This window comes from Pezoporus occidentalis, unplaced genomic scaffold, assembly GCF_034315485.1.
Source record: "Pezoporus occidentalis ecotype Australia unplaced genomic scaffold, CSIRO_AGI_Poc_V1 ctg80, whole genome shotgun sequence".
Classification (NCBI taxonomy): domain Eukaryota; kingdom Metazoa; phylum Chordata; class Aves; order Psittaciformes; family Psittacidae; genus Pezoporus; species Pezoporus occidentalis.
Genome location: NW_026916159.1, coordinates 2,916,232 through 2,942,717, shown reverse-complemented (window position 1 = coordinate 2,942,717; position 26,486 = coordinate 2,916,232). Strand labels below are relative to the sequence as shown.

Below are 26,486 nucleotides of genomic sequence, written 5' to 3'. Positions count from 1 at the left end.
GTGAATGCTTGTGACATCTCTGATCAAACATAGGTCTGTGAAGGGAAAATAGGCCAGTTTCTGCCAAACTTCCCTTTATTATGTATTACAGTGAAACTTTTGAAAGTAATTCCCCTAGGTAATTTATGCCTAGCAGTTGGCCTGGTGCTGGCATGATGATGGAAAAATTATTTTAGTGACTGTTTCATTTAAATTATCTGTATGCCACTTAATATTTCTTCTTTGCAAAACAATCCAGCTGCAGCACTCTTGTAATTACATTTCATCAGCTTTTTCTGCACAGTACTGTGGCCAACAGCTAATCCATTTTTTCCCTTGAAACTAGTAATTTGTCCTTTCCTTTTTTTTTTGTTTTTTTTCTTTCTTTCTTTGTCTTTTTTTTTAAATACAGTTTGGTTATATAGCCCCTGGTGAGCTAGGATCCCACCAACTGAACTGAGGTCCTGCAGTATCAAAAAGGGACATTGCTTTCCTTTAGGTACACATAGTGGACTCTTGTGAAAAACTGTGAACATGTTTAGCTTTCCGCATTTTATGGCAGATTCTATATTATACAAAACCTATCTTATACTTTTATATTCACATAAGTATTTTTTTTCCTCAGTTGGAGATTTTAAAGAAATGTATACGTCATTTTTTGGTAAAACACTTTACCTTTTCCTTTCCAAGTGGATGACAGCTGGTCCATGTGGCTGGAAATTATGGGTTAAAGTATATGTGTGTCTAAATCCAGAAGTGCGGTGAAGAAATGCGGTCCTCTGCTTTAGGGATGTAAGCCTGTTATCCTTTTGGGCATAAACCAACTTTCAGTTAACTGTAGTTAGTTTCTTGCAGGAACCACTTCCAAGTTTGTTAGCCCTCTCTCTGAAGTACCTATAAATGGTGCTGTTCTATCCCTGTGGGATGGGATAGCGTTTCTGCCCTGTGCTTACTTAAATCAAATGTGACACTTTGTTTTCATGTCTCATTGTGCTTATGTTGGGGTTAATTAATTTAGGGGTGTTTCAGATTGTGTTCTCCCATTACTAGTGTTTCTCTGAAATTAAAATACCATCAAAATAGCAAACTGACTCATAGGATCCTAAGACAGCATTGAATCAAGTGTTAAATATAGAACAGCTTTCAGTCAGATTATCTAACAATGCATTAGAGTCTTATGAGATTCTGTATACATACTGTTAGGAAAGCAGATCTGTTTCTCCCAGCTGAGATAATCCGTTAGTTTGCTGTATTGTACCAAGTTGTTCACCGGACATCTGAGGTTAATAATCCAAAAAGATTCCTATTTAGAATATCTCCAGGTGGTGGTGTGTCATGATTTTCAAATACTGCAACTTCAGACTATTACTTTTGGGATTATTCTCATGATCAATTTCCCACTATCCTGGGTTATGTGTTAGGCTTGGTTACCAGAACGAGAAATGCCAAATAGGAAGGAAAGTGTTAAGAACGGAAACGTGGGGGGGGAAAAAGCTTACTCTATTTTATTCATATGTTTGCTGCATTATGTTTAATGCTGCAGTTTGTGCACAGAATATGTGGCTTTCCTGAATGGCTCCTTGGTGCTTGCTCTCCTTAGCCTCTAACTTGGTTTTATAGTTAAATTGGTTGGGTTTATAGTTAAATATATATACTATATATATATATATCCCTGTTGGTTTTATAGTTAAATTCTACCCTGTCCTCTCTTAACCACTGGTGTTTGCTGCTGTGTGCAGATACGCTCATGTCTGAGCTGACAGCAAGAAGCATCTTTGAGAGGTTAATCCTTTTCAACCCCTCATTTCAAGCCCAGATTTTTGGTTTCCCAACTGATTATAGTCCAGAAATAGCCTTTGAAATCACTTCTGACATAATTTCAGGCACTAAGAACTCTGCTGTAGTAAATATCTAATCTCACGGTTTTGACAGAGGAAGAAGTCGTGAAGAAGAAAGTAAACATGATGAAGCTTGCATGGAAAATCACCTTAAATGTGCTAAACTCCAGCTAAGAGTCACTTTTTCAGAAATCAGCAGTATCTAGGACAGTAGGTGTTATTATGGGATTAAACAGACAATTTTAATCTGTCAAGATAAAAATAGAAGTTGTGCTTGAGAGGGACTCGCATTCATAGTTGTGTGTGCTTGGAGACTCCTATTATGCTGTCTGTAGCGAGATTCCTTTGAGTGACAATTTTATAAATTGGCTCTCTGACATTTCTTTAATGACCTAAAATCAGTAAACTTAGAAAACATCTAATTTTGATCTCCTTCTCTCAGTTCAAATTTTAGTTTGATAAGATGATTTTTCAGCTAAATAGCCTTGCTTCTTAGAACAAAGATCTTGCATGGCTTACAGAAGAAAGACACTTAGCAAGTTTACTTAAATGAAACAGATGCAGTTATCTTCTTTCTTCCCAAATTAAACTGCTCTTGCAAATAATATTGACTGAGATTAGGTGATTTTTAAAAGTAGAAACAAGACTGGCCTTTTTCTCAAATGTGTGTGACAGCTGGTATCCATTGAATACTGAGTTTCTCTCTGTGACATGAGTTTCTAAGTTCCTGCTGTTCTTACATATGACTAGTTAGAATTCAGTTACTCTAATTATTGACTGAAAGTAAAACCACTGTTGAATCGGAAACATTGGTAATAAGCCACTATGATAGAATTGACTAAGGTTGCAAAGTCCACAGATAATACATTTTTGTTGCACTCAGTTGAAGAAAAATAATGTACTCTAAACCTTTGAACTTTTTCTGCCAACAGGGTCAAACATCTTATCTTAGTGGAGCCATGGGGTTTTCCAGAGAGGCCTGACAATGCTGAACACGAAAGACCAATTCCAATCTGGATCAAAGCACTAGGAGCTATATTGAGTCCATTTAATCCATTAGCTGGGCTGAGGATAGCAGGACCCTTTGGTGAGTTTTAGCTACTCTTAAATATGATTTTTGTTTTTGTTAAACATAAACATGAGGCAGATACCGCATGAAGATAAGCTTTGTTGCCAGCCCATATGGAAAAAAGCTGGAGGAGAAAGTGAGAGGGGTTGAAAAAAGGTGAGCTCTAGGACAAGAGTTCTTCCTATTAGAAATACTAGTATGATAGTTTATAGCAAGCTACAATATGTTATTCTAGACTGCAGTTACAGTGAGACAGATCACATGGACATCTATTGGGAAAGCCTGACAAAGAGACATGATGTGAAAAGGTTGTTTTTCTGGTTGCTTCCAGTCACAGCCTATTTAGTTTCCCTTCCAACTGCAGTTTGATGGACAAACAGGATTTCCAGATTTGAGTAATGCTGTAAGTCTTTCATAAACTCATTTGTCTTTGGCCTGAGTTTAAAGAAGTTAAATTGAAACTGGGTTATTTCCTTTAGCCATTTTCTTGTTATTCATTCTCTTAACAAGTTTTGTGGGACTTATTGGTGTTCAGCATTACTGTAGCAGTCTAGTCTGCATATTTTTACTTTTCTTTAACAGCAGTGAAGAGATGTTAGCTAAACTCTGCATATCCTAATCCTAGGACTAGGTAGGGGTGGCCAGTGACTGCTGTTTTAGTTTATGTGGGGTAAAGGATATGATCAAATCTGTAAGTCATCACATTTGATGGGGAGATTATCTATTACTCTCTGTACTACAGGTGTATCTGCTACAGAGGCTTGGAAAAAGATACCCTTCAGACCCCTCACATGTTACAATTAGCTTGCCTCTTCATCATTTTTAGTATTCAGTCTGAAGATAAACTAGTCACATTTCTAGACTTCGTTTACTTTTAAACTACATCTGTGTCCTAAATCTCTTTTCTATAGAATATATATTTTAATATGCTGATCTATTTGATTGTTTTGGAGGGTGTGACAAAATCAGCTTTTCAGACAAGCAGCGTGTTTTGTACAAACCTTTTTTTTTTTTTTAAAGTAAAATGCTAAAATAAGCTGAGGCATATTAGTGAGACACAGTGATGTAATGTCTTTTATCCAGTAAAAAAATGCATGCACAGGTTAATCCATGTGGAAGAGTTCAAAGCTCAGGTTGTCTCCCTTAGCAAGCAAATGCAGCTAAAACCATGCTGCAGAAACAGACCCCATCTTGGCAAGGTATCTGCAACCTAGCCTCACTTATAGGTTGATATGGAGGGCAAGGCTTCTCAAAATTTTTCATCTGTTTTTCACTTTGTTAAAAAAAGTTTTCTATCATCAACTTAATGTGCAATTCTTGACAAGTGAAGCATAGTTCTTAGAAAAGGGTAAGTTTAAACATTGCTGCAAGGTAGGTATCAAACCCAACCTGATGAAGGCCACTGAACCAAACCCTGGTTTTCTTCTGCTTGCACATGTGCTTAAGCTGCTGGGCAGGTGTGGCTGTCTGATCCTTGCTATAAAGCCAATTGCTGTTGTTCAGAGGTATGAGTTAGTCACTTAAATGAGAGCTAGGTTCTTTGGGATATCACAGTGGTATCACATGGATATTTAATCAGACCCTCAGGCAGATACTTAAACCTTGGAGAGAGACTGAATCCAAGGAGATCTTTCTCTTCTAGTGGTTTCCAGTGAATTGATTTGCATGTTTTCCTTCACTTCACTGGAAGGGTCGCCCATGAGGTTCACAGTAGAGGGGCTTTGGTACTTGGGTTGGATTTGTGAATTCCATGCCTAGAGCTGAATGTGTGAAGACTCCTCCGGACAGCAGTAATGTCACTGTGACTACACCCTTCTCATGGAACTAAAGAGTCTTCAGTGTTAGTATTTCTTTTAGCATTTCCATAGTCACTATGTAAAACATCAACCTCACAATTGACAGTGTCTTCAGTAAACAAGAATAACTCAGTGTGAGTTTGTTCCAAGGTGCCTTGACTCCTTGTTTCGTTCCCCCCTGTAAATTCCCACAGAAGGAGAATGGTTATGTGATTGGACCCACAGGCAAAACACTTCTTACCAAAATGGAAAGTGAATTCTAAAGTTTGGTAACTTTCTGTCCCATAGTCACTGGAAATGGGGATGCTGTGACCTTTATGCTCATGGCAGTGAAAGACATAGAATTAGTCTCTTTCTTCCAAGTACTCTTAGTCCAATCCAGCTGTATTGTTTGTGTTCACATAACCCCCAAAACTAAACAACAAACAGAAAAAGACAGAAGTCCTGCAATTTAACTTTCTATAGAGAAAATAAAAGCAACAGAACAAATCGCAGCATGTTAGCAAACTCTTCATTGCTTCAGGACTTATATCACTGTTTCATAAGGGAATTATTTTCTCTTGCGCTGTATTAGTTTTCTAAATGGATTAAAAGCATACATAAGGGTGTGTTGCAAGAGTTTAATCTCAAGGTTACAAAAGCATAGATCACTGTGACAACATCTACATAAATAGTACCAGGCCTTTGGCCAGGGACAGGTAGGAAGAAGTGACATCACCATAATTGCAACAGTGTGAAGTTCCCACTGACTGGCAAAGGGGAAATATGACCCCCATTCTTAAAAGGTGAGAAAAGAAGACTGGGGAACTACAGGCCAGTCTCACCTCTGTGCCCAGCAAAGTCATGGAGCAAATCTTGGAAACTATGCCAAGGCACATGGACAGCAAGGAGGTGACTGATGACAGTCAACATGGCTTCACGAAGGGCAAATCATGCGTCCTTCTACAGTGGGGTTGCAGCACTGGTGGATAAGGGAAGAGTGACTGACATTATCTGCCTGGACTTGTGCAAGGCATTTGACACCATCCTGCATGGAGTCCTTATCTCTAAACAGGGGACATGGATATCCACACTCAGTGGATAAGGAATTGGTCGATGGTCGCAGAGAGTTGTGGTCAACAGCTCAGTGTCCAAGGGGAGACCAGTGATGAGTGGTGTCCTTCAGGGGTCAATACTGGGACCAGCACTGTTCAACATCATTGTTGGTGACATGGACAGTGGGATTGATGCACCCTCAGCAAGTCTGACAATGCCTCCAGGCTGTGTGGTGTGGTTGACAAACTGGGGAGAAGGGATACCATCCAGAGAGAGCTTGCCAGGCATGAGGGGTGGCCTGATGCCAACCTTACGAAGTTCAACAAGGCCAAGTGCAAGGTCCTACACCTGGGTTGGGGCAATCCCAAGCACAGATACAGGCTGGGCAGAGGACTCATTCAGAGCAGCCCTGAGGAGTACGACTTGGGGGTGTTGACTGATGAGAAGCTCAACACAACGCACCAATGTGCGCTCACAGCCCAGAAAACCAACCATGTCCTGAGCTGCATCACAAGAAGTGTGTCCCGCAGGTTGAGGGAGGCTGTAAGCGGCGAGGAGAAGCAGACAGGCCAACCCAATATGGGTGATAAGCAACTTCTAGTTTATTTGTGACGCAGTTCACACATATATAGGAGTGGTAGTATTCAGCCACTCCTTCTTGGCATAACAGTATTGGTTAGCCCCCACAGCTTCCTCCACATTCTCCTCCCAGGTCCGGTCTCCGGCCACCTGTGGGGGCCACCCCCTGCCTTGCTTGCACAGTCCTCCAGAACTCTATGGTTCTGCTCTTAAAGTCATTCTGCAACAATTCCCCCCTTTTTCTTTGTGCAAGCAAGGCATTATGGGTTATTCTGTTCACCTGTTTTATCACACAACTATAAGCAAGTCTAATAGCTACGATGATTAACCTAACAATGATACGTAAGTGCAATGCTTCAAACAACAGTGTTTGACTCAACCTGTAATGCCCGGTGAAGACAACCATCTAGTTATCATTTACTATTGCTGGGTAAGCTGAGCCAGGGTTCTCAGCTGTGCATGCATCGAATTAGCATAATCAGAGAGACTCATACAACACCTTCCATCAAACTCTTCACATCCATGTCCCTGTTCCAACAACAAAAGGTTCTGCAGTGTTGCATGTCTCACAGAGTCAACATTAAAACAAATCAGGAATTGCCTTCGATGTAGAATTGTCTGCTTAGCAACTCAGCAACCCAGTCTGCTTAGTTGAGCCAAGGCCCCGGCTGAAGCACTTACAGTGATTTGGCATATTATGATTGGATACATGTTTTGAAGACCCTTAGTGACTAACATATAATTGGTTAAACACAGGTGTGAGAACTCAACCTTGAAAGCTTGCCAACAGTCCACAGTTCTCATTAACTTGGTGAATTCCAGCCTCTTATCTTGCTTGCTTAAGCTTCTTCAGGCCTCTCATGGCCTTGCTGTATCTTTCAGGACTGTTCAAAGTTTATGTACCAATTATGCATTCTCCTGTGAGAACACTGTCTCCACATCTTCCCGCTTTTGTTTTATCCAGTAACAAGTCGCTACTACAGCAAGGCACACACACATTTACATTAGCAGAGTAACTATTACAGGGTGCAGCAGCATGTTGAAGATGCTGATGGCAGTGAAGGACTAGCCAAAGGAATTTCTTACCAGTGGAATTCTCCCCCCCTCTTAATTTGTTCCATCACCTGCTTTATAACACTACCATTGTATTAAAATTTTTCTAGCTTTTGCCTTAGCATTTTCTAGCAGCTACTGCAAATTTCCATACTCTAACATCTCTTTTACAAGTGACAAATCTATACAATACAAGGTGCAGTTTCTTATTAGCAACTAGCTAGTAAATACAGGTGGTTTTATACACAAAATCACAACCTCTAATATAGCTACTTTACAAGCACACATATCCAGGATGTTACTTTTCAGTTGTCCCCAAGTGATGTTTTGCAGTTATTTGTTCTTTCTCTTCCTCTATCTCATTCTGCTTGGGGTAATCACAGTCAGCTCCTGTAGCTGAGGCATCAGGTTTATCCATTCGTCTGTGCAGCTCATGGCAGGGCTTCACAAACTTTGCACAGTCGCCATGGACCTGTAGGCAGGAGGGCACAAATATACCCCTCCCCCAGGTTATCAGTTCTTCAGAAGTAGACAGGTTAAAGTTAAATGTAACATCATTACTCTCTCTCTCCCCCTTTTTTTTTTTTTTTTTTTTTTTGAGTCCCTGCAAAAGCCATCATTACTCCCACTACAGTCCCACCTACAGAACAAAGCACAAGGACCCTGTGGAGACTAACAGCAAACCAGCTCCGAGAAGCATCACTGCAGTGCGAGGTGGCAGGCTCAACCTTAGCGGGCGTCCCCGCAGAGGCTCTGCCTCCCCCACATTGTATGAGGCTTGGGCTTTTAAACTGACCAAAATGCACGCTCATTCCAACACAGGTGGCCAGCCTGTGCTGGAAGAAGTGGCCAGCAGTATCTACAGAGGTCTCCAAGGGTTGATAGAAACCTGGACATACTTATATTTACCAACTTCTAGTACATGAGTATCACAGAGAGACTGTATGGGCTCTCCCTGTCAATTGCAAGAAAAAATCATAACATATACAGCTTGAGTATAAGAGGATTTTAACACATACGTGGTCACTGTTTGCCAGGCCTCCTTAACTATTTTGAGATCAAGAGCTTCCCACTCTTTAGCCCCCTGCTGTGTAGTAAACACAGGATATGCAGGAATGCCCATTGCAGAAAATTCCCCAGTAATGATCACATCTTTGGTTACCCACTGTTACAACTGAGCGTCTCCAGGGCCAGTAAGTCTGAGCAGACCGACCCGGGAGACGAAGAGTCAGGGTCTGGAAGCAGAGGATATAAATCTGGCTCGGATTCAGGGGATTCGGGGGCTGATCCTGCGCCGAACTCGGGGTCTCCGTTGCTCGCAGCTGTGTCTTTCTTATCAGATGTATCTCTTTCGGTATGTAGCCATCTGCAGACCTGGCTCCTCCGTGACTGAGTTAAAAGTTTTTTCACTCTAGGGCGTAGTGGGCTGGAGAGGCTCGCGGTTCCTTTAAATCTCCCGCTAGCGCATGATCCTTATTTTTTTTTTTTACTGCGTGCTTCACAGTGGCGCCGCAATCGATCCGGCGCCGAGGCACCGCCCTTTTTCTTTCGGATTTCTCGACATTTATCATGCGTGTACCTTCTAATATACTTTCTCTGTCCTTTTCACAGTCCCTACTTTCGGAACTGGGGTGGTGGGGGAGCAGTGGGTTACACCTCCTCCGCGGCATCTTCTGATGAAGGGGGAGAAAAGGAAGGGGGGGGTGCGGGGTGGGAAACCCTGTGCTCCCGCGAGGGGGGGGGGGGGGGGGGGGAACGGGTTGTAATCTTCCCCCGGTTTCAACCGACCGGGGACGTCTGTTCCTAGTTTCTCCGTTGCTACCGCGGCAGTTTTCTTTTCTGCCTTGTATCTTTTTATACAGTTCATTACTTCCCTCCGTGGTTTACCGAGTTTGCCTTTTTATAATCATTAAGCACTGAGTCAAGTAGTTCATCACCAAACTTTTGCCACTCACTCTTCTCAAATATTGTATTAGGATCTGCAAAAAACATCTCTTAGCCTTCCTTACAGGCAGTAGACCTGCTAGCTGCTTTAGAGTCTCAGGCTCAATTCCCCGCTTTTATAAAAAGCACTGTAAAAAGTTCAGGGCTCAGTTCCCCGCTTTTATAAAAAGCACTGTAAAAGTTCAAGGCTCAGTTCCCCGCTTTTATAAAAAGCACTGTAATAAGTCCAGGGCTACCTCTCGGTCCATTTTCATGGCCAGCCTTTTCCGGATCGTCTTCTTCTGGGTCGTCCTGTAATCTCGGTCTCCGGATCGGCCTCCCGACGCAGCAGTGTCTGGTATACCCCAGCGGCGGACTTTTTCGGAAAGTCGCAGCACCCGGGTCCGTCACGCCACCGCAGCAGCACTGCCCGCGCTGCCCGGCCGCTGCCGCCGGCGCCGCTCTCTCGCCGTTCCGGGTCCCCGTCGACCGGGGCCCTGTATCCCGGGTCCCCGTCGACCGGGGCCCTGTATCCCGGGTCCCCGTTAAACCGGGTCCCTGTATCCTGGGTCCACGTTAAACCGGGTCCCTGTATCCTGGGTCCCCGTTAAACCCCTGTTAAACCGGGTCCCTGTATCCTGGGTCCCCGTTAAACCGGGTCCCTGTATCCCGGGTCCCCGTTAAACCGGGTCCCTGTATCCCGGGTCCCCGTCGACCGGGGCCCTGTATCCCGGGTCCCCGTTAAACCGGGTCCCTGTATCCTGGGTCCACGTTAAACCGGGTCCCTGTATCCTGGGTCCCCGTTAAACCGGGTCCCTGTATCCTGGGTCCCCGTTAAACCGGGTCCCTGTATCCTGGGTCCCCGTTAAACCGGGTCCCTGTATCCCGGGTCCCCGTCGGCCGGGTCCCTTTATCCGGGTCCCCGTCGGCCGGGGCCCTGTATCCCGGGTCCCCGCTAGTCGGGGCCCTATATCCTGGGTCCCCGCTAGTCGGAGCCCTATAATCCGGGTCCCCAGCGACCAGGGCCCTGTAATCCGCGTCCCTGTTCGGGCGCCATTTGTAAGCGGCGAGGAGAAGCAGACAGGCCAACCCAATATGGGTGATAAGCAACTTCCAGTTTATTTGTGACGCAGTTCACACATATATATGAGTGGTAGTATTCAGCCACTCCTTCTTGGCATAACAGTATTGGTTAGCCCCCACAGCTTCCTCCACATTCTCCTCCCAGGTCCGGTCTCCGGCCACCTGTGGGGGCCACCCCCTGCCTTGCTTGCACAGTCCTCCAGAACTCTATGGTTCTGCTCTTAAAGTCATTCTGCAACAGGAGGCAATCTCCCTCTTTACTCCACTCTCATGAGATCCCACCTGCAGTCCTATGTCATCATCTCTGAGGACCCCAACACAAGAGGGACGTGGAGCTGTTGGAGCGAGTCCAGAGCAGGGCCTGAAAGAAGATGCTCAGAGGGCTGGAGAACCGCTCCTATGGAGACAGGCTGAGAGATTTGGGCTTGTTCATCTGAAGAAGAGAAGGCTCTGGGGGGATCCTAGAGCAGCCTTCCAGTGTCTGGTTTCCCTGACCATGGCAGGGGGGGTTGGAACTAGATGATCTTTAAGGTACCTTGCAGTACAAATCATTCTATAATTCTATTTTCAGTTGATAAACCCAAGTGGTAAGATGTAAGCCTGTCTCTTCAGGGATGAATAATATTCTTAGGTTAAGATTAGGCTTATGGTGAGGTGCTTGTCACAAAGATCCATCTGGTCAAATAGGAGAGGCTTCTTCCTTAAAGAAGTGATTCAGAACAGGAGCTTAACTTTAGAAAGCCGTAACTGGCCATTGAAGGGACCTACTTCTCTAATTTGGCTCTTAAGCGAGCATGGAGATAATGGCTTTCCTAGGTTAAATCTCTTAATTTATACCAGTTCTTGTGTCTTACACTAATGTCAAGATTTCTACACCTGTTTTTCAGCATAGACTTTTGTTCTTTCAACTAAACACTAGTTAGAGGAGCTAGCTTCAAAATAAGACTGTTCTGTAAAAGGAGAGCACAGGTTCACTAAGGAATTAAAACAGCCCAGCTTTTTCAGCAGTGGTTTCTGGTTCTGAAAAGTGGGGTGCTTTTGGCCCTCCCAGTTCTCCTCCCAGAACAAGGAGAAAGTATTAGTCTCATGTGAGAATATACTGGTGGCAAAAAGATACTCTGCTTAGCTCTTTTGCTGGTCCCCTTTGCATATTTCTTGTATTGCTGCAATGACTCTTCTCAAACATTCCCTGTATGTGTTCAGTGGGATTGAGTTGCATCTCATCTGGTGCAGCATAAAATCCTTAAGAATATTTATGTTTTATTCCTGTTGGATGCAATGCCATCATGTTTTCCTAAGACATGCAAGTGGTGAAACAAAATGTAGGTTTAAAAGTCATCAACCTTAGCCTTGAGTTTCAAAGGAAAATGAGTTTGAAGGGTTGTAATGAAAAGTTGGCAATGTGATAAAGCTGTCTATACTAATTCCTGCTAATGTTTTCTGATTTAACAGGATTAAGCCTTGTTCAGCGCTTAAGGCCCGATTTCAAACGAAAGTATTCATCAATGTTTGATGATAACACTGTTGCTGAATATATCTATCACTGCAATGTACAGACACCCAGGTGAGTATGAGTTTCCCAGTGTATGTTTTGAAGTCGTTCATTTACAGAGTGCCTGCTACTCCCTCCAATGGCCACGGCAACTGTGTGCATGCTATTTTTTTCTTGAAACTGTAACACTTAACTGTATTAATTGAAGAAAAAAATAGCAATGCACTTTTTCTGAACTGCAGAAACTGGTAAGTGTAAAAGTTATTCTAATTCTGTATTTCTTCAGACTACCTGTGTGTTAATTCTGAGAGTTTAGGCACTAATTTTGAATTAAAAAATGTTACAGTTGTTTAATTTGTAAGGAATTTCTTAAAAAAAAACCCCAACCTTACAAAAACAAGGACTTTCATTCTTTTAAGTGTTACCAGTCACTGTAAAAACATAGGGGTCTTGTGTTGAAAATTACATGAAAACTTTGAGAATGTGTATTTCTAAATAGTAAAAAATCCCAGCCTCTTGTACTGTTGCACTCTGTGTTACCAAAAAGCAGAGAAAAGGCATATCCAATGGAAATTTAATTGGTTTTACCCTTTTGAATGCCTTGAAGTGGTGAAACAGCTTTCAAGAATATGACGATCCCTTATGGATGGGCAAAAAGGCCGATGCTGCAACGGATTCCACAAATGGATCAAGACATTCCTATCACTGTGGTCTATGGAGCACGTTCATGTATAGATGGCAATTCTGGCAGCACTATCCAGTCTCTGAGACCAAATTCATATGTGAAGACAATAGTAAGTTGATTTTTAAAGCAGTTGGTTTTTGTTGCATGGATTCCTTTAAATTGGTATTTTTGTGGTTTTGTACCATCTGTGAAAATGCTGGCCCTTTGATTTAAAGGCTTGGGTAATAACTTCTGTTTTCTGTAACAGAAAAAGAAAGAAAACAAGTGTTAGATCAGAGAAAACCTAGACAGAATTGAGTTTCCAGAGTAAGAAGGAAACTTATTGTAGTACTAGAAGCTAAATTAGATCTTTGAGCAAGGTCATTTTTCTTCTCTACATAAAATATTTTGCTCTACAGTGTGGTAATACAAGTAGTTTTTGTGGTCACTGGTAAATATGTGGGGGCTTGTCTGTGTTTGAAACCACAGCAGTCCTAATATCTGCATATATGCATGACATAGTGACGAGGCTCTCAGAAACTGTTCTGATCTGTCTGTATAGTGCTTTTGTTTCTCTGCTCAGAGAGTGATTTGTACCTGGTGCTTAGGTTCTTGTGAGTGTGTTTCTTTAAGTCATTTAAAAAAATCCTTAATGTTGTCTTCCTAGCTAATACATTCTTGTTTAGAGGTGTGGCATTATCATTTAAAATGTGTGTACTTGCAATGATGAGAATGTGCACACTGCATTTTTTGTTGATTTCTATAAAAACAAATGCACCTGAAAGTGTTCTTCACACATGTCACATCAGTCAGACGTGGTAATTGAATATGCCTATACATTACCCTATGAGGTGATAAAATGTCTAAATACACCAGTTGCCTTCTTACCGATGTCTAGATCTACCCGGACATTATATGATGTTGATAGTATACTACAACAAATCATTCAAATAAAATTTTTTCTCCTTGATATAGCATTATTGAACTTATATACACGTGTTAAGAGCACAAGTGTTGACATCCAGGCCAGAAATCTCTTAACTGCTTAACCAGAGAGAAAGTTGTAACAAAAGTCACTGTAAAGGAGTGACCTTTTCCAGGAAAACCGTATATCATTCAGACAGATTTTTCCGCTCTGGTCAGTGGTTTTTAGAAGGGACTGTGGAAATTTTGTCAAGCTAAATACAGATTCTAAAAGGTAAATTGTAGTGGTGGAAATTCTGTAGGAGGAATAGGATTCTCATGAGGCTGAGGTACTAGCAGTACCATCCTTGGTGCAATGCACAGATTCTGGTGGTTTACTATGTGTGTTTATTTCTAATTAATTTTTAGGGATTTTGAATTTGTATTTAAATCTGTTTTTTCTATTAAAACACTTCCTCTTAAGTCTCTAACTGAAGCCCATGGAAGTATAGCTAGGTTATTGTGTTAAAAGCACCCACAAACTCAGTTGTATTTAGTATCAAATACAAATAGATTTAAAAACAAATACTTGGACTGTATATAAAATAGAAACAAAATAGGTGAAGTACCTTCACTGTACGTTACGGTGAAGGCTTGCTTCATACCAGTTTTGGCAAAGAATGGTAAATGATAGAAATAGTGAAACACCCGTGTGTGTGGTTACTTAAGCCTTTACATGGTTGCTGTGAAATAATAAAGGTCACAAATGTGAGGTTTTCCTCCCCCATATGGCATCATTTGGATTTTACTTGTCCCTATATAACATAGTAGTCATTAATTCAGAGGGCTGAAATCTGCTTCCACGTATCTAGAAGACCTCCAGCAATTTAAACTTCTGAGTTCTCAATTTTTCCTAGTAGTCCCTTCTTTAGTTTCTTCCATATCATTTTTATAGTAAGAGAATACAAATGATTTGATGCTATAATGCAAACACAGAATCAGGGAGCAACCTGGCAGAACTCTTTGAGTGCAGAATAAAAGGGGTGAAGATGAATCAGTAGTTTTATATGTAAAGCATGTTCTCCTGGGTTTGTTTTGCAGTGACTCATTGAATAGTGTTGGATTTTTTCAACAGGGTGTGGTGTGCAGTTGAATAAGCAGTGGTTTTGCCCTCTCTTCCTGTGTAGGAAAGTTCCTTCAACAGAACTTGAAAAGCTTTTTCCTTATGTTTACAGTCCTTTTTAGGGTTTATAATACCACCTCCTGGCAGCAGTTGTGCTAACTGCATTAACACAGGCTGGGTGCAGGAAATCAGTACCAGCTGTGACATTTACATTTTTAAGCAATACCATATCAAGTAGGTACTGTGTAAAAGTCAGGCTCTTCACATATGCCAGTATTTATTTATTTATTTCCGTATTCCATGCTTGTGAATTTGACCTGTTTCTTCACCTTTATCTTCTAGGCTATCCTTGGTGCAGGTCATTACGTGTATGCTGATCAACCTGAAGACTTCAATCAGAAAGTGAAAGATATCTGTGATTCTGTGGACTGACTGTCTCCTGTTCTTTAGAAAGTCATGCCATAGATAATATTTGATAGCGATACTGTCTAGGAAATCACTAAAGAACATGGAGCTAGTGGAACAGGCTCTGTTTGCACACTGTTTCTTCTAAGAAGCCATTTGCACACTTAAACCACTGAGTGCCTTGGGGAGAGGGGGAGATGGAGAGATTTGAAGCAAACTTAGAATCATAGAATAGGTAGGGTTGGAAAAGACCTTAAGATCATCTAGTTCCAGCCCTCCTGCCATGGGTAGGGACACCTCACACTAAACCATGCCACCCAAGGCTCTGACCTTGAACACGGCCAGGGATGGAGCATGAGCAAACTTTGTACAGCTTTGTTTGAGATTGGTCTTTAGATTATTGGCCTGTCATATATGAAACTACGTGTGACTTTTTAAACCATAATTTTCTTCAAAATTCAATTGAATTGACCTCTAAAAATGCTGAATTCTCCACTAACACAGAGAACTGTATCAATGTAGATGCAATGTATAAAATGCAGTTTGGTTTCTCTATAAATATTCATAGTTTTTAGTTGATGTTTCACAGCAAGAATATGAAATTGCTTGTATATCATATTTTTGGAATCCAGAACTCCATATACCATATTTTAAGTGGGTTGTTTCTTTTTTATTATTATTGGAGTGATAACAGTTTATGAAGCTGATTTTGGGAGGACAGGGCCAAAATAATGAGCAGGGTCTGTCACTGAAATAAGTGTGTTAGTTTGTAAGGAATTGAGGCTCAGCATTAGGAACTTTTTTCTTCTGTTAGATTTTATTTCCATGTATCTCGAGGCATCTTTTCCATCTGTGCAGCTTTCACAGAAGGCTCAGTTTGTAAGAGTCAGTGATGTCACCAGCACTCATGCTTCCCTAAATATTTTTATATATATATTTTGGTGATTTAAAACACAGAAGATGGCTTGTTAGTTTCTCCAACTATTTTTAACACTTTACTGCAAGATTTATTACTAGCCTAAACCTAACAATTGTAGATAAGTCGACAAGATTTTGATTAGAGCTAGAGGAGGGCCATCTGGATAGTGAGCAGAATTTCCTTTTTCTTTAGGTAGAAAACCTAGTCCACTTTTTAGTAAATTTAGGGCAGAGGAGAAGCAGAGGGAGAAATTGATGTTCTCTAATTGGGAACTACAATAGGTTAGTGTATTTTAGTTAACATGCAACCTCCTTATAGGAAGGATTATTACTGGAATGAACAATATAACACTGTAACAGATTATAATTACATGTTTTGGAGATTATTTAATTATCTATTTTAATTGAGTATTTCAGTATCAGAGATAATCCAGTCTCTGCATCTTTTTGAAACTGTAGTTTGATGTTAGTTCTTCACATGCTTTGTAAATTATATTAAGCAAAATACTTTGTCACTTTAAAGCCAAATTACATGGTGGTTTGTTTTTTAACAAGTTTACATAAAGCTATTGGTCTGCTTTTGAATACTTAATTGACTACTGAAGAGTCCTTGATACTTTTATACATAAAGAATTTGAATTAATAATTGCACCGTCTTAAAGCTTGAGTGGAACTCTGTGCATTTTTTTCTCTCAAAGTAATGAATTATTGCACATATTTATGACTTGGAAGGCAGAGATAGATACCTAAAATATTCAGAATATACTCTGATTATGTTCCCAGCCAAATGCAATATTTCTGAAGGAGATATTCATCTATATGTTCCTATGTAAACATAAGACAGTCTTTGTGATTGCCTTGACTGGTAGCACTTGATACCTGACAAGCTAAAGATTTTAATTAAAATTAATTCTTGAATTAAATTACATTTTCAATTAGCAGACACAAGAATTTTTAAACAAAATGTTGGGTTATTTGCTAAAATCTTGAGTTCAAAATGGAGGATCAGTATATCAATGAAATTTTTTAATATAAGCTATAAATTATCACCATTTAGGTGGATGCCTTCAGTATGCGTTTTTTCACCCTTTTCAGTGTCTTAATTTGTATTTATCAACTTAAAGAGCTGTTTTAACTGTGTATAAAAACCTAATTCAGAAGAATATTCTGAATCCCCTCCAAATAACAAAAGGTGAAACAAATTGTTGGTATTTTCAGATAGCACTTACTGACGGGAATTCTAGATTCCACATCAAAAGATGGAAGCAAGGGTAAAAATTGTACACTGAATGTGAATATTGTTTTAAATACCCCTTCTTTTTTCAGCCCATTGTACTAGTAAGATTTATTGCTTAAGTTTTGCACAATAAAAAAAAAATCCTGTTACCCTCGATTAATGTTAAAACATGATGCTTTTGTAAAAGTTGTGTGTAATGAAGCCCTGGAAGTCAAGAGTAATTAGTAAGTTGAGCTAAACCATCCAAAATACACTAAAAATACAGTAATGCTTATTTCCAGATGTCTTAATGTTTTTAGGTTTCCATGTATGTAATTGAAACTGGTAAGCATTTGTCAATAAGTAGGTGCAAGCTCAGAATGCTGATTGTATATACAAAGAAAATGTTTGTTGGTTATCTTCCAGGCAGTATTAGATACTGCTGCAAAGGTCAAGATGGAATTCTGAATATCCTATTATGTGCAACATAACCCAATAAAGTTACTTTAATAAACATCACAAGAGGTACTGAAGAGAAAGCAAATGGTGCAACTTGGGAGCTAGACCTTTTGGGAGCAATTACTGTCTAGGAATAAACTCAGTTTCTCTGAAGTTTTGTGTCAATGCAATGACCACTTGTGTGGACTGTACTGAGCACTGTACGCTAGTGCTATTTTTATTACAGTGCTATAAAGTAAGACAAGGATCACAAGCATAAGGGCACCCAAAGATCCTGTTCTAGCATCAGAATGAAGACAGCTGTGTACCAGAGACTGGGGTGTAACAAAAATAATCCAAAATATTAATAAAAAGCCAAGATAAACTGTGTAAGTCTTCAGGGCATGCTAAAGTAACTTAGTAATATTTTGTTTGCATGGCTGATTTCATCTTGTTACTTATTAAGCCCTGTCAGGTTAGATTTTAGTTCTGAAAAACTGATTTTTCAGAGAAGTAATTTATTGATAAGACTATAATAAAACATTCGCCACCATCACAAGAAAGTCCCCATTCATATCTGATTGAGAAATTGAGGATGTGAATTTGTAGGCATCAAGATTAGCTGCATGGGTCCAAACTGAAGAAATATTGTCATCTGGTTTCACTTGGATTAAACCAGTGCTGGCATTTCTTTTGAAACCGTATCTTTTTAAGATTGCTACAACTGTTCATGCTGAACTGATGTGATGGTCCCTGTGTGCAATGCTCTCTGTGGTCCATTGTGGTTCCTCAAATTCCCAGCCCTTCCAGATCACAATTATTCAGCTTTTTGTGTACAAGATTAAATACAATAAAAACATCTGGAATGAGTGTGTAGGCAGATATATTCAGAAATGCCTGTTTGGCTAGCATTCATTATTATGTGAGCCTTCAGAAGCCTAAGGCTAATAGTCAATAGTTTAAATGGGTAACTTCTTGTGGCTGCTACATATATCTGTCATTTTGTCAGGTTCTCTTAGGTTGGCCAGTTCACCATCAGCCCATCCTGTGATGTTTAAGCATGACAGCAAACCCAGGTTGCCAGAAGCCTTCATCCAGGGATTTATTTTGTAGGAAAAACAAATGAAACTTGTCCAAGGGCCAGTCACTAAAGACAGCAGGAGAGGGTACATTATAGTGGGACAAGAAAGATCATATCAAGACACAGGTGTGTGCTGTAACTGCTTTCTGGTATTGGTGCCAGTAGATGAAAATGGATGGAGACTTCATGTTTTCAGACAGGTGATGGATGGACCACTGTGCAGAGCAGAGGCACGTAACTGGAGTGACCGCATATACCACAGGGAACAGGAAAAGCTAGAAAGGAATGACGCAGCTGAAATAATTCAGCTGAAGAGCATGGGGTGGGCTATGATGGTTTTCTTCTAGAGCTGGTTTAGTTCTAGATGAGGCTAAGGGGATGATTCAGGATGTTAAGGGCATAGAGAGATAGGACTGGCAAACAAGGTAAACAAGGAGGGAGAAGAACCTGGCTGACGCGCCTAGGGTAGGTGTGAAGTTTGAACTGGAGCAGAAGTAGGCTGCTGCCAAAGGAGCACTTGCAAGGAAACAGCAAAGCCCCGGGCAGCCAGCAACTGGATAAGTGCTGTTAAATGCTACCCTGAAATATCTTCTTGTATAATTAATTCCTCATTGCCTCCCTAACACACTGAATCTTTGTCTCAACAACAGCTTTCTCTCTAGGTGCTGGAACTAGGCAGCAAGCTAGCATTTCCGTTTCCGAGCTCCCTTCTTTTCAGTTTTATTTGGGCTAGCTAAGGCTGCCACAGGATAACATGGCTTACCAAGGTAAGGAGGGTGCCTGCAGCACCAACTAGAGGCAGGTGTGGCTGGAGAGCTTGGATCTACACTATACAGGGCACTGTAAAATTCTGGTATTCCTACTTCAACTAAAGTTTGTCCTCTGAATGCAAGTGCTATTTCACAAGCTGGACACCGTTGCCTCACACTGGTACTTGGATGGGAAGTATTTAAAGAATGGCTGTCTCCTTCAGCACTTAAGAAATCATGAGAAACAGTATTCTTACAAGTCAAAAATGAGCTGATGGTGAACTGTGAGGGAAGGGGGACACTGGACTGCCCAAGGCAAGATGAAAAATCAAGATGTACAATAAGACTTATCACTAAAGGTCACAAATTCATCCTTTACAAGAGGAGTGGAGGGCTTTGGCTCTGTTCCAGCTTGCCTTGTTGCATTTTGGTCGCAGGAATATCCTACCTTAAGATTTGTATGTGTGCAGTAGAATGCAGAAATAGAAAACATGGAAGTATTTTTCACATATAACTTAAGAAACACAAGTAGCAAGAACATGCTGCGCTGAAATGTAGACATTTGGGGATATGTACATAGTTTACCATAGTAATTAGCAAGGTGAAAGTCGTGTCAACACTGGAAGCTAGGTGTTTACTTGTCTTTTCCTTACTTGCAGAGGAAAGCTAGAAAGCTGAAACAGCTGGTTTTGGAAAGCAAGGCAGAGGCTGTGAGGTGGAGAGTGACCCCAAATGTACGTTGCAAAGTAGATGTGCAAAAGCAGAATCTCCATATCTTTACAGGTCTATTTCTGCACTCTTGAATTCACCTGCTTGATGTGTAAATGACTGAAGCTGTATGTGGAGCCATGTGACACTATCATTTGTAGCTTTGTGATGTTTAAATGCTTGCCTGATACCCAGCAGCCTTCTTTGACTTTGTTTAAAGGTATTTTCATTCACTCGGCACCCAAAACTGACACGAGGGCTTAAACAGCTCAGTGGATGCAAATTGCCCAGCTAGAGCACCTCTCTGAAAAGAGGCTTATTGCTCACGTTCATCCAAGGTTCATGTTCTCCTCTGCTCCTGCCAGAAATGACACTGATCTTCCCCAGCTCATCCTGCTGGATGCTGAGCCCTTGTGTCTGACCACATGCTGGATGCTGGTTTTGCTCCATGAGTGCCCCCATGGATGCTTTGATAAATGCAGTGTTAAGGAAAATAACATGCAAACACTCTGCTTAGTGAGGGTGTGTGGTGGAACAAAGACTCCTGTAGCAGGGATGTACATGAGGTGAAGGACTAGCACATGATGATTCCTGAGAGCAGTGGGATGGTGAGCCCCATCTAGCCCTTGGCTGTGGCTTGTTTCCAAGCTTGCAGGGCCTAAGCACTGTGCAATCAGCTCTGCTTGCCATGCGCCCCTGACACAGTTCCTGCATCCAGCTGCCTAAGCTGCAGGATGAAACCTTTGTTCCTGATTTTTCCTAATATCCAAATCTACCCTCTTTCAGTTTAAAGCCACTCCACCTTTTCCTGTCACTTGCAAAAAGCCCCTCTCCAGCTTTCTTGTAGAGTCCCTTTAGGTACTGGAAAACTGTTACAAGGTCTCCCCTGACCCTTCTCAGGGAAAAGGAAGTAGATTTAGATGAGATATAAGGAAGAAATTCTTCCCTGTGAGGGTGGTGAGGCACTGGCACAGGGTGCCCAGAGAAGCTGTGGCTGCCCCACCCCTGGCAGTGCTCAAGGCTAGGCTGGACAGGACTTGGAGCAGCCTGGTCTAGTGGAAGGTGGCCCTGCCCATGGCAGGGGTTGGAACTGGGTGAGCTTTAAGGTCCCTTGCAACTCAAACCAGTCTGGGATTCTATAATTATATTAAATGATTAAGGAAGTATTTCCCTGGCTCCTTCAGTGCAAGCCAAATCCTGGCTGGGGCCATCATCCTCACCACCTCGGTATGTCCACACCCACACTTGGCTATGGGGAGGGACAGTAGCAGCAGGGAGGTAACAGGGAGGCTCTCACCTCATTTCTTCCATCAGTTCTGCACAGACCCCACTTAGAGGGGAAATAGCACTCCCAAGCTGCCTCAGTGCCTCTCCAGGTTCTTGCTTCTGCCAGGCTTTGCCTTGAAAGGAAGAGCTGCACTGCAGTTTCTTCTACACCTGATACCTATAGGTATGGACAGGGGTGAAATAGGAATTTTATCTATGTAATTTACCATTTTTCATATGAGAAAGGAAGAGTTGTGCAAGGGATGAGTGTGGTGTGGTCTCATTAACCTAGACCTTTAATACTGCATCGTTTTATTTATCCTATTGTCTTTCCACAAGGCAGAGATGAAACCCATACAAAAAGACTAGACTTTGGAAAGAAGATGAGGAGCACAAATGAACCTTCCCTGTTATTACAAACTGGCCTCAGAATGAGAATAAATGCTGATAAGAGGAAAAATTGCTGCAACAGAATTATTAAATAAAGGGCAAATTTTAAAGTGGCTCCAGTCTGGCTTCTAATTTTGTTCCTGTAATTTGATTGTGGGTTTAAATGGGACTGCTTAGACATTAGCTACTTGATCTGGAAGCAGTAGCAGGTAAGCAGTGCAGAAGCATGTGCTGGGGCACAGAGAGAGAAGCAGCTGCCTTTATTTCATGTGAATCTGTCACGGGTGGGTGTTGAGACCCGCAGAGATGGGGAGATGGTGGGGGCTGTGTGGGGCATGCAGTATTGGTGCTTAGCCGGATCTCTGCAAAAAATGATGTAGTAGGTTTGGATGTGTGCATGCATGGGTGTAACTAAAAGGACTTGAAGAAATCAGTGCTCTACAAAGCAAGAGAAGAATTAATTATTGAGATGTATAATAAAAAGACAGAATAGTAAAATAAAAATAGAATGAAAATATGGCTGCAGAAACCTACTAGGTGCTGTTATGTAACTGGTAGGAGCTGGGGCTGTGCGCAAGGTACCTCCAGCCTCCATTGCAGTGTGCCACCACTGCATGTCACTGTTACAGCAACACGGGAAGGGCTGGCCGAGGTTACTGCAGCTCTGGTAGGGACAGACCCCGCGGGAGGGACCACTCCTGTGAGATGGGCTGTGAGAACTCAGCACCCAAGGCCCCTTGCCCAGGGAAGGGACAAAGCAGCCAAAAAGCTTAGTATGCCCTGTGAAAATAGGTTGTCCCCTAATGGAACAAGCAGTCTGAGCTACATGTTTAAGTAATGAGACACTCAAGTAGCACCTGGTGTTGATAACTGGGGACAGAAGAGTAAGGAAATGCACCCATGGCCATTCCCAGTCAGCCCAGTCCCTCACTGGAGCACCTGAGGCTGCAGCAGCTGCTGCCAAGGGAAAAGGATAGTTCACCTGGTGGGGCTGGTGATCATGGGAGCTGCTTGAAGAAATTCTGCAACGTGAGCATCTTTCAGACTGAGATGCTCCAAGACACTCAGCTACTTGGCAGGCTCCCCCAGCACACGTGCACAGGCTGTTTGTCTCAACAGGGTATTAAAAAGAAGAGGTTAAAAAAGCAAGGTGTGATGTGAGGTGAGGCTTAGCTCACAGCACTGACATTTATCCTCTCCGCAGCCTGTGCTCAGCACGCAGGAAACATCTGCAGCCTCTTTGCTCCCTCCTCATGCCCTTGGGAGCATTGGTGCTGCTGGTGCAGGTTGAGTAGCCTGGTCAGACCAGGTTGTTTTTCCATGGTGGACCAGAAGATCTGGGGTATGTGTCCTGCCCACACTACGTTGCCTTTGGTCCTGCCTCCAGCCCTGTACTGCTGGTGGCTTCCCCTCCCAGTGTGGACGCCTTGCTCATACATTGTTGCTTGTCTCCATCCCTGTCTCCTTTTGTTCCTGGCTGGATTTCCTGGTGGTGCCTTGTATGTGGCTCCCCATCCCAGAGGCTGTCAATGGTCTTCAGGTCCGCCTCTGCTGTGCCAAGTCACTGGCCGTGTTTACTCAGTTTCCCAAAACTCTGGAAAAAAATTCCCTTTTGGTGTTTGATTCCCAGCAGGAAAACCAAGACGCACTGTTCAGCTCCTGATTCCAGCAATCACTCACACACACAGTCAAGATTTCTCTTTGTTATTACTGTCCCCTCTAATAATTGTTTATTCCTATTTCCCTGCAGTCATTTTTTCTCCTTTCTCCTCCTTTCTGGTTTTACAGGCACTGGATAGACATGCTCATGGGCTATTTTTAGATCTTTAAATTACTTTTCAGATCTATGCTAAATTTATCTCCCAGTAATCTGAAGTCTTGTCATTGCAGGAGTGGGAATCCTGTCTGCAAAAGAAGAAGGAAAAAGTTTAAAGCCTGACTTACTGCTCTGGACCCCTTCACTAAGAGGAAGCCTCTTCACCTTCCTCCTCCTCAGCCGTCATCTCTCCCACTACATGTCCCCAGGCTGTCCTGGCCCACCTCTGCTACCTGGATGATTATTTTCGGTTGGATTGTTATTCCCACCTGAGCAGCGGCAGGGGGCCAGGGGTGCCCTGGAGAGGTGGAGGCACTGAGGAGCCATGGGGCAGAGCAGGGATGGAGGCAGCACCACACAGTCCCATGTTAACTGAGTGCAAAACAGGGTCCCCCATCGCTGGGGTTGCAGCTGCAGTGCATTGAGCCCAATAACGGGTTTTGTACCTGCAAAGCTCCCGGAGGGCGGGGGGGGGGGGGGGGGGGGGGGGGGGGGGGGGGGTGGGGTGAAATGATGACACACACAAAAGTGATGTTTTTGAAAATGAACCAAGGAATCAGGTGCTCTTGAAGAAGATGATGCTGCAAGCCCAAGGCAAAGCTAGGAAGAGGAAGTGGGAGTCCTGTATCATGCTGCATGATTGCTGCAGGTTGCTCTTACACAGAGCTGGAAAATAGGAAAACTTTCAAATATTCCTTTAGGGCTGGGAGCCGTTTGAGCTGCTGCCAGCTCCTCCTGCAGTGCCTGAAGGGTGAATATTTCCTTCCCATTTCTAAACATGTCCCACACATGATCAACCGACCCTCAAGTGCTCAGCGATTGCCCCTTTCAAAACTCACATGAAACGATCGCATCTCATGGCCTCAGATGGATGAAACCTCAGGCTGTGGGTGCAAGGCTGTGCTCCTGTCACCCTGAGCCACAGAGCTGTGTGGGCTAAATAGAAATAAACCATTTCATCCTCTGTTGTTCCTCCCACCCAGTTCCCAGCAGGAAGATGCACTGGACAGGGGGAAGGAGAGAGAAGAAAAGGAGGGAAGGGGTTAACCCACTTCTCATGGCAAAGCACGAAGGCTGCCTGCCAGCTTTCAGAAAAGCTGCAAGTCATTCTGCCAGGATGAGGAGGTTTTGAAGTCTCTGGGATGGATGCTCTCAGGAAAGTGCCGCAGTACAACTCCAGCCAAGCTGGCAATGGCAGGTGGGGAGGGCACCTACTCAAGCTGGGAAGAGGGAAAGAAACCCCACGCATGAGCATCCTGGCAGGACTGGAAAAGCACTGCTGTCTTCAGGTTTTCCTCCTCACCTTCCCCTCTCCTTTGGCCCTCATCCTTCACATGTCCCAGCCCCTGCAGCCCTGGCTCCCTGATGCACAGCTCCTGCAGGGAGCATTGGAAAACAGTGAAGCTTTTGGATACCCTCTGATGGGAGGAGAGGTCTGCCAGGCATGCACCAAACACTGGCTACCTGCCCATCCTGAAGGGAATAGCAGTGCTTGTGCCTGTCTTCCTCCTTCCCCATGGCACACCCAGGCATCCCGCACCAGTTTCCAGAGAGGAATGTGCTGGAGGTGATGAGATGTAAGTGAACACCTTGCTATTAACACCTGTTTTCTTGGAATATTTTGTTGAAAACATAACAGTCTATAGTAAATTATAGGTAGAGAGAAAATAAACCCACAAAGGTGAAACACCAAAAAAAAAAAAACACCACAGACCTGCCCCCAGGTACATCACAGCTGCACAAAAGAGCTGGTGGATGCCCAGAGAAATGAGGTTAGATTAAGCAGAACATAAATGCCTACCAAGAGGTGCCGCTTTGGAGCCCAAATTTACAGGTTTGGGAATCAGAGGTGGAGGGACAGAGGAGCAACACTGAACTGCAGAGTTCCTGGTTTGGGGAAAAAAAATCTCCTTCACAGCCAGATCCCACCTTGATTTTGTAGCTTGGCAGCATAAAACCTGCCTGATTAAAAGCATGTAAATCTGCCAGTGTAATTTCCTGACTTTTTTTCCTGATTTTTATGTTTAGAGCATATTACATCCAGCACAACCCAGACTTTTGAGGGAAGCTTTGGTCAATTAAGATTAGCTGTCATTTTATGCTTATTACCGTCATTTATGAATTCTCCTTGTTGCCAGCAGGCAGAAGGAGAAGATGGTGCACAAAATAAATTGATAATTGATGCTCATCAGGGCTCTGATTTCTATCCCCCTGCCATCTCTGGCTCAGCTCTGTCCAATGAGTCAGCTCTGGAGGACTCTGGAAAGCCATTGCTGTTTTGGCACTGCTATTAACACTCACATAGAGTCTCCTGTTGGCACTTGGAGTGAGTCTGAAGGGCAAGAACTAGGGGTGCCACTGCCCCTGATCACTGCCCCTAACCCAGAGGCCACAAAAATACACTGAGCCTCTGCTGTACTGGGCATTGCTAGAGAGAGGGAACTGGGCTGTAGGGACCGCAAGGTTTATGGCTATTACTGCTGAGGGTGGGATGGAAGCAGATGCCCTGTGCTATGGATGGGTGGGAAGGAGATGCAGGTATTTGCACAGCACCCTCCCCGCACAGCTCCAGCTTGGCACAGTGAGAGCAGGATCCCAACAATCCCTAGGCATAGGGAATGGTGACATTTCTGTGCCCCAGACTACAGAGGGGCTTCACAAAACAGCTAAATTGAGAGAAAGCCTGAAGAGTATTTGAAACACATATACTTAAACAGGCAGTCCTAAAGGCCTTGTGCTCCTGGGAGTGCTTCAAAACCTTATCTTTTTTACCCCTTTAGTCCCTGCCCTGCCTGTGCAATTGCATAATAACAAAATGACCTTGAGAGAGAAAAATGAGCAACTCCAGGATGCTTGTTCAAATGATGAGAGCTTGTGTAACACTATTTCTGGCAGACTGTCGCTCCAGAAATGTATGTCCCTAATCAAAGGTAGGCTTGGGGGAAAAAACCTCTCCCCTCTG

The 26,486-nt window shown here is 42.9% G+C and overlaps 1 protein-coding gene across 4 annotated transcripts in view; it reads left to right on the top strand.

Moving 5' to 3' along the window:
• The window catches only part of ABHD5 (abhydrolase domain containing 5, lysophosphatidic acid acyltransferase), a 32,854-nt gene extending 17,800 nt beyond the window's left edge, over positions 1 to 15,054 (top strand). For all 4 annotated transcript variants that reach the window (XM_062603566.1, XM_062603565.1, XM_062603568.1 and 1 more), the window contains exons 4-7: positions 2,750 to 2,904; positions 11,808 to 11,919; positions 12,455 to 12,641; positions 14,880 to 15,054. In XM_062603566.1, the coding sequence (XP_062459550.1) occupies positions 2,750 to 2,904; positions 11,808 to 11,919; positions 12,455 to 12,641; positions 14,880 to 14,969 (544 nt within the window). In that variant the 3' untranslated portion in view covers positions 14,970 to 15,054. The remainder of the gene's footprint in view (positions 1 to 2,749; positions 2,905 to 11,807; positions 11,920 to 12,454; positions 12,642 to 14,879) is intronic.
• Positions 15,055 to 26,486: the final 11,432 nt, after the last annotated feature.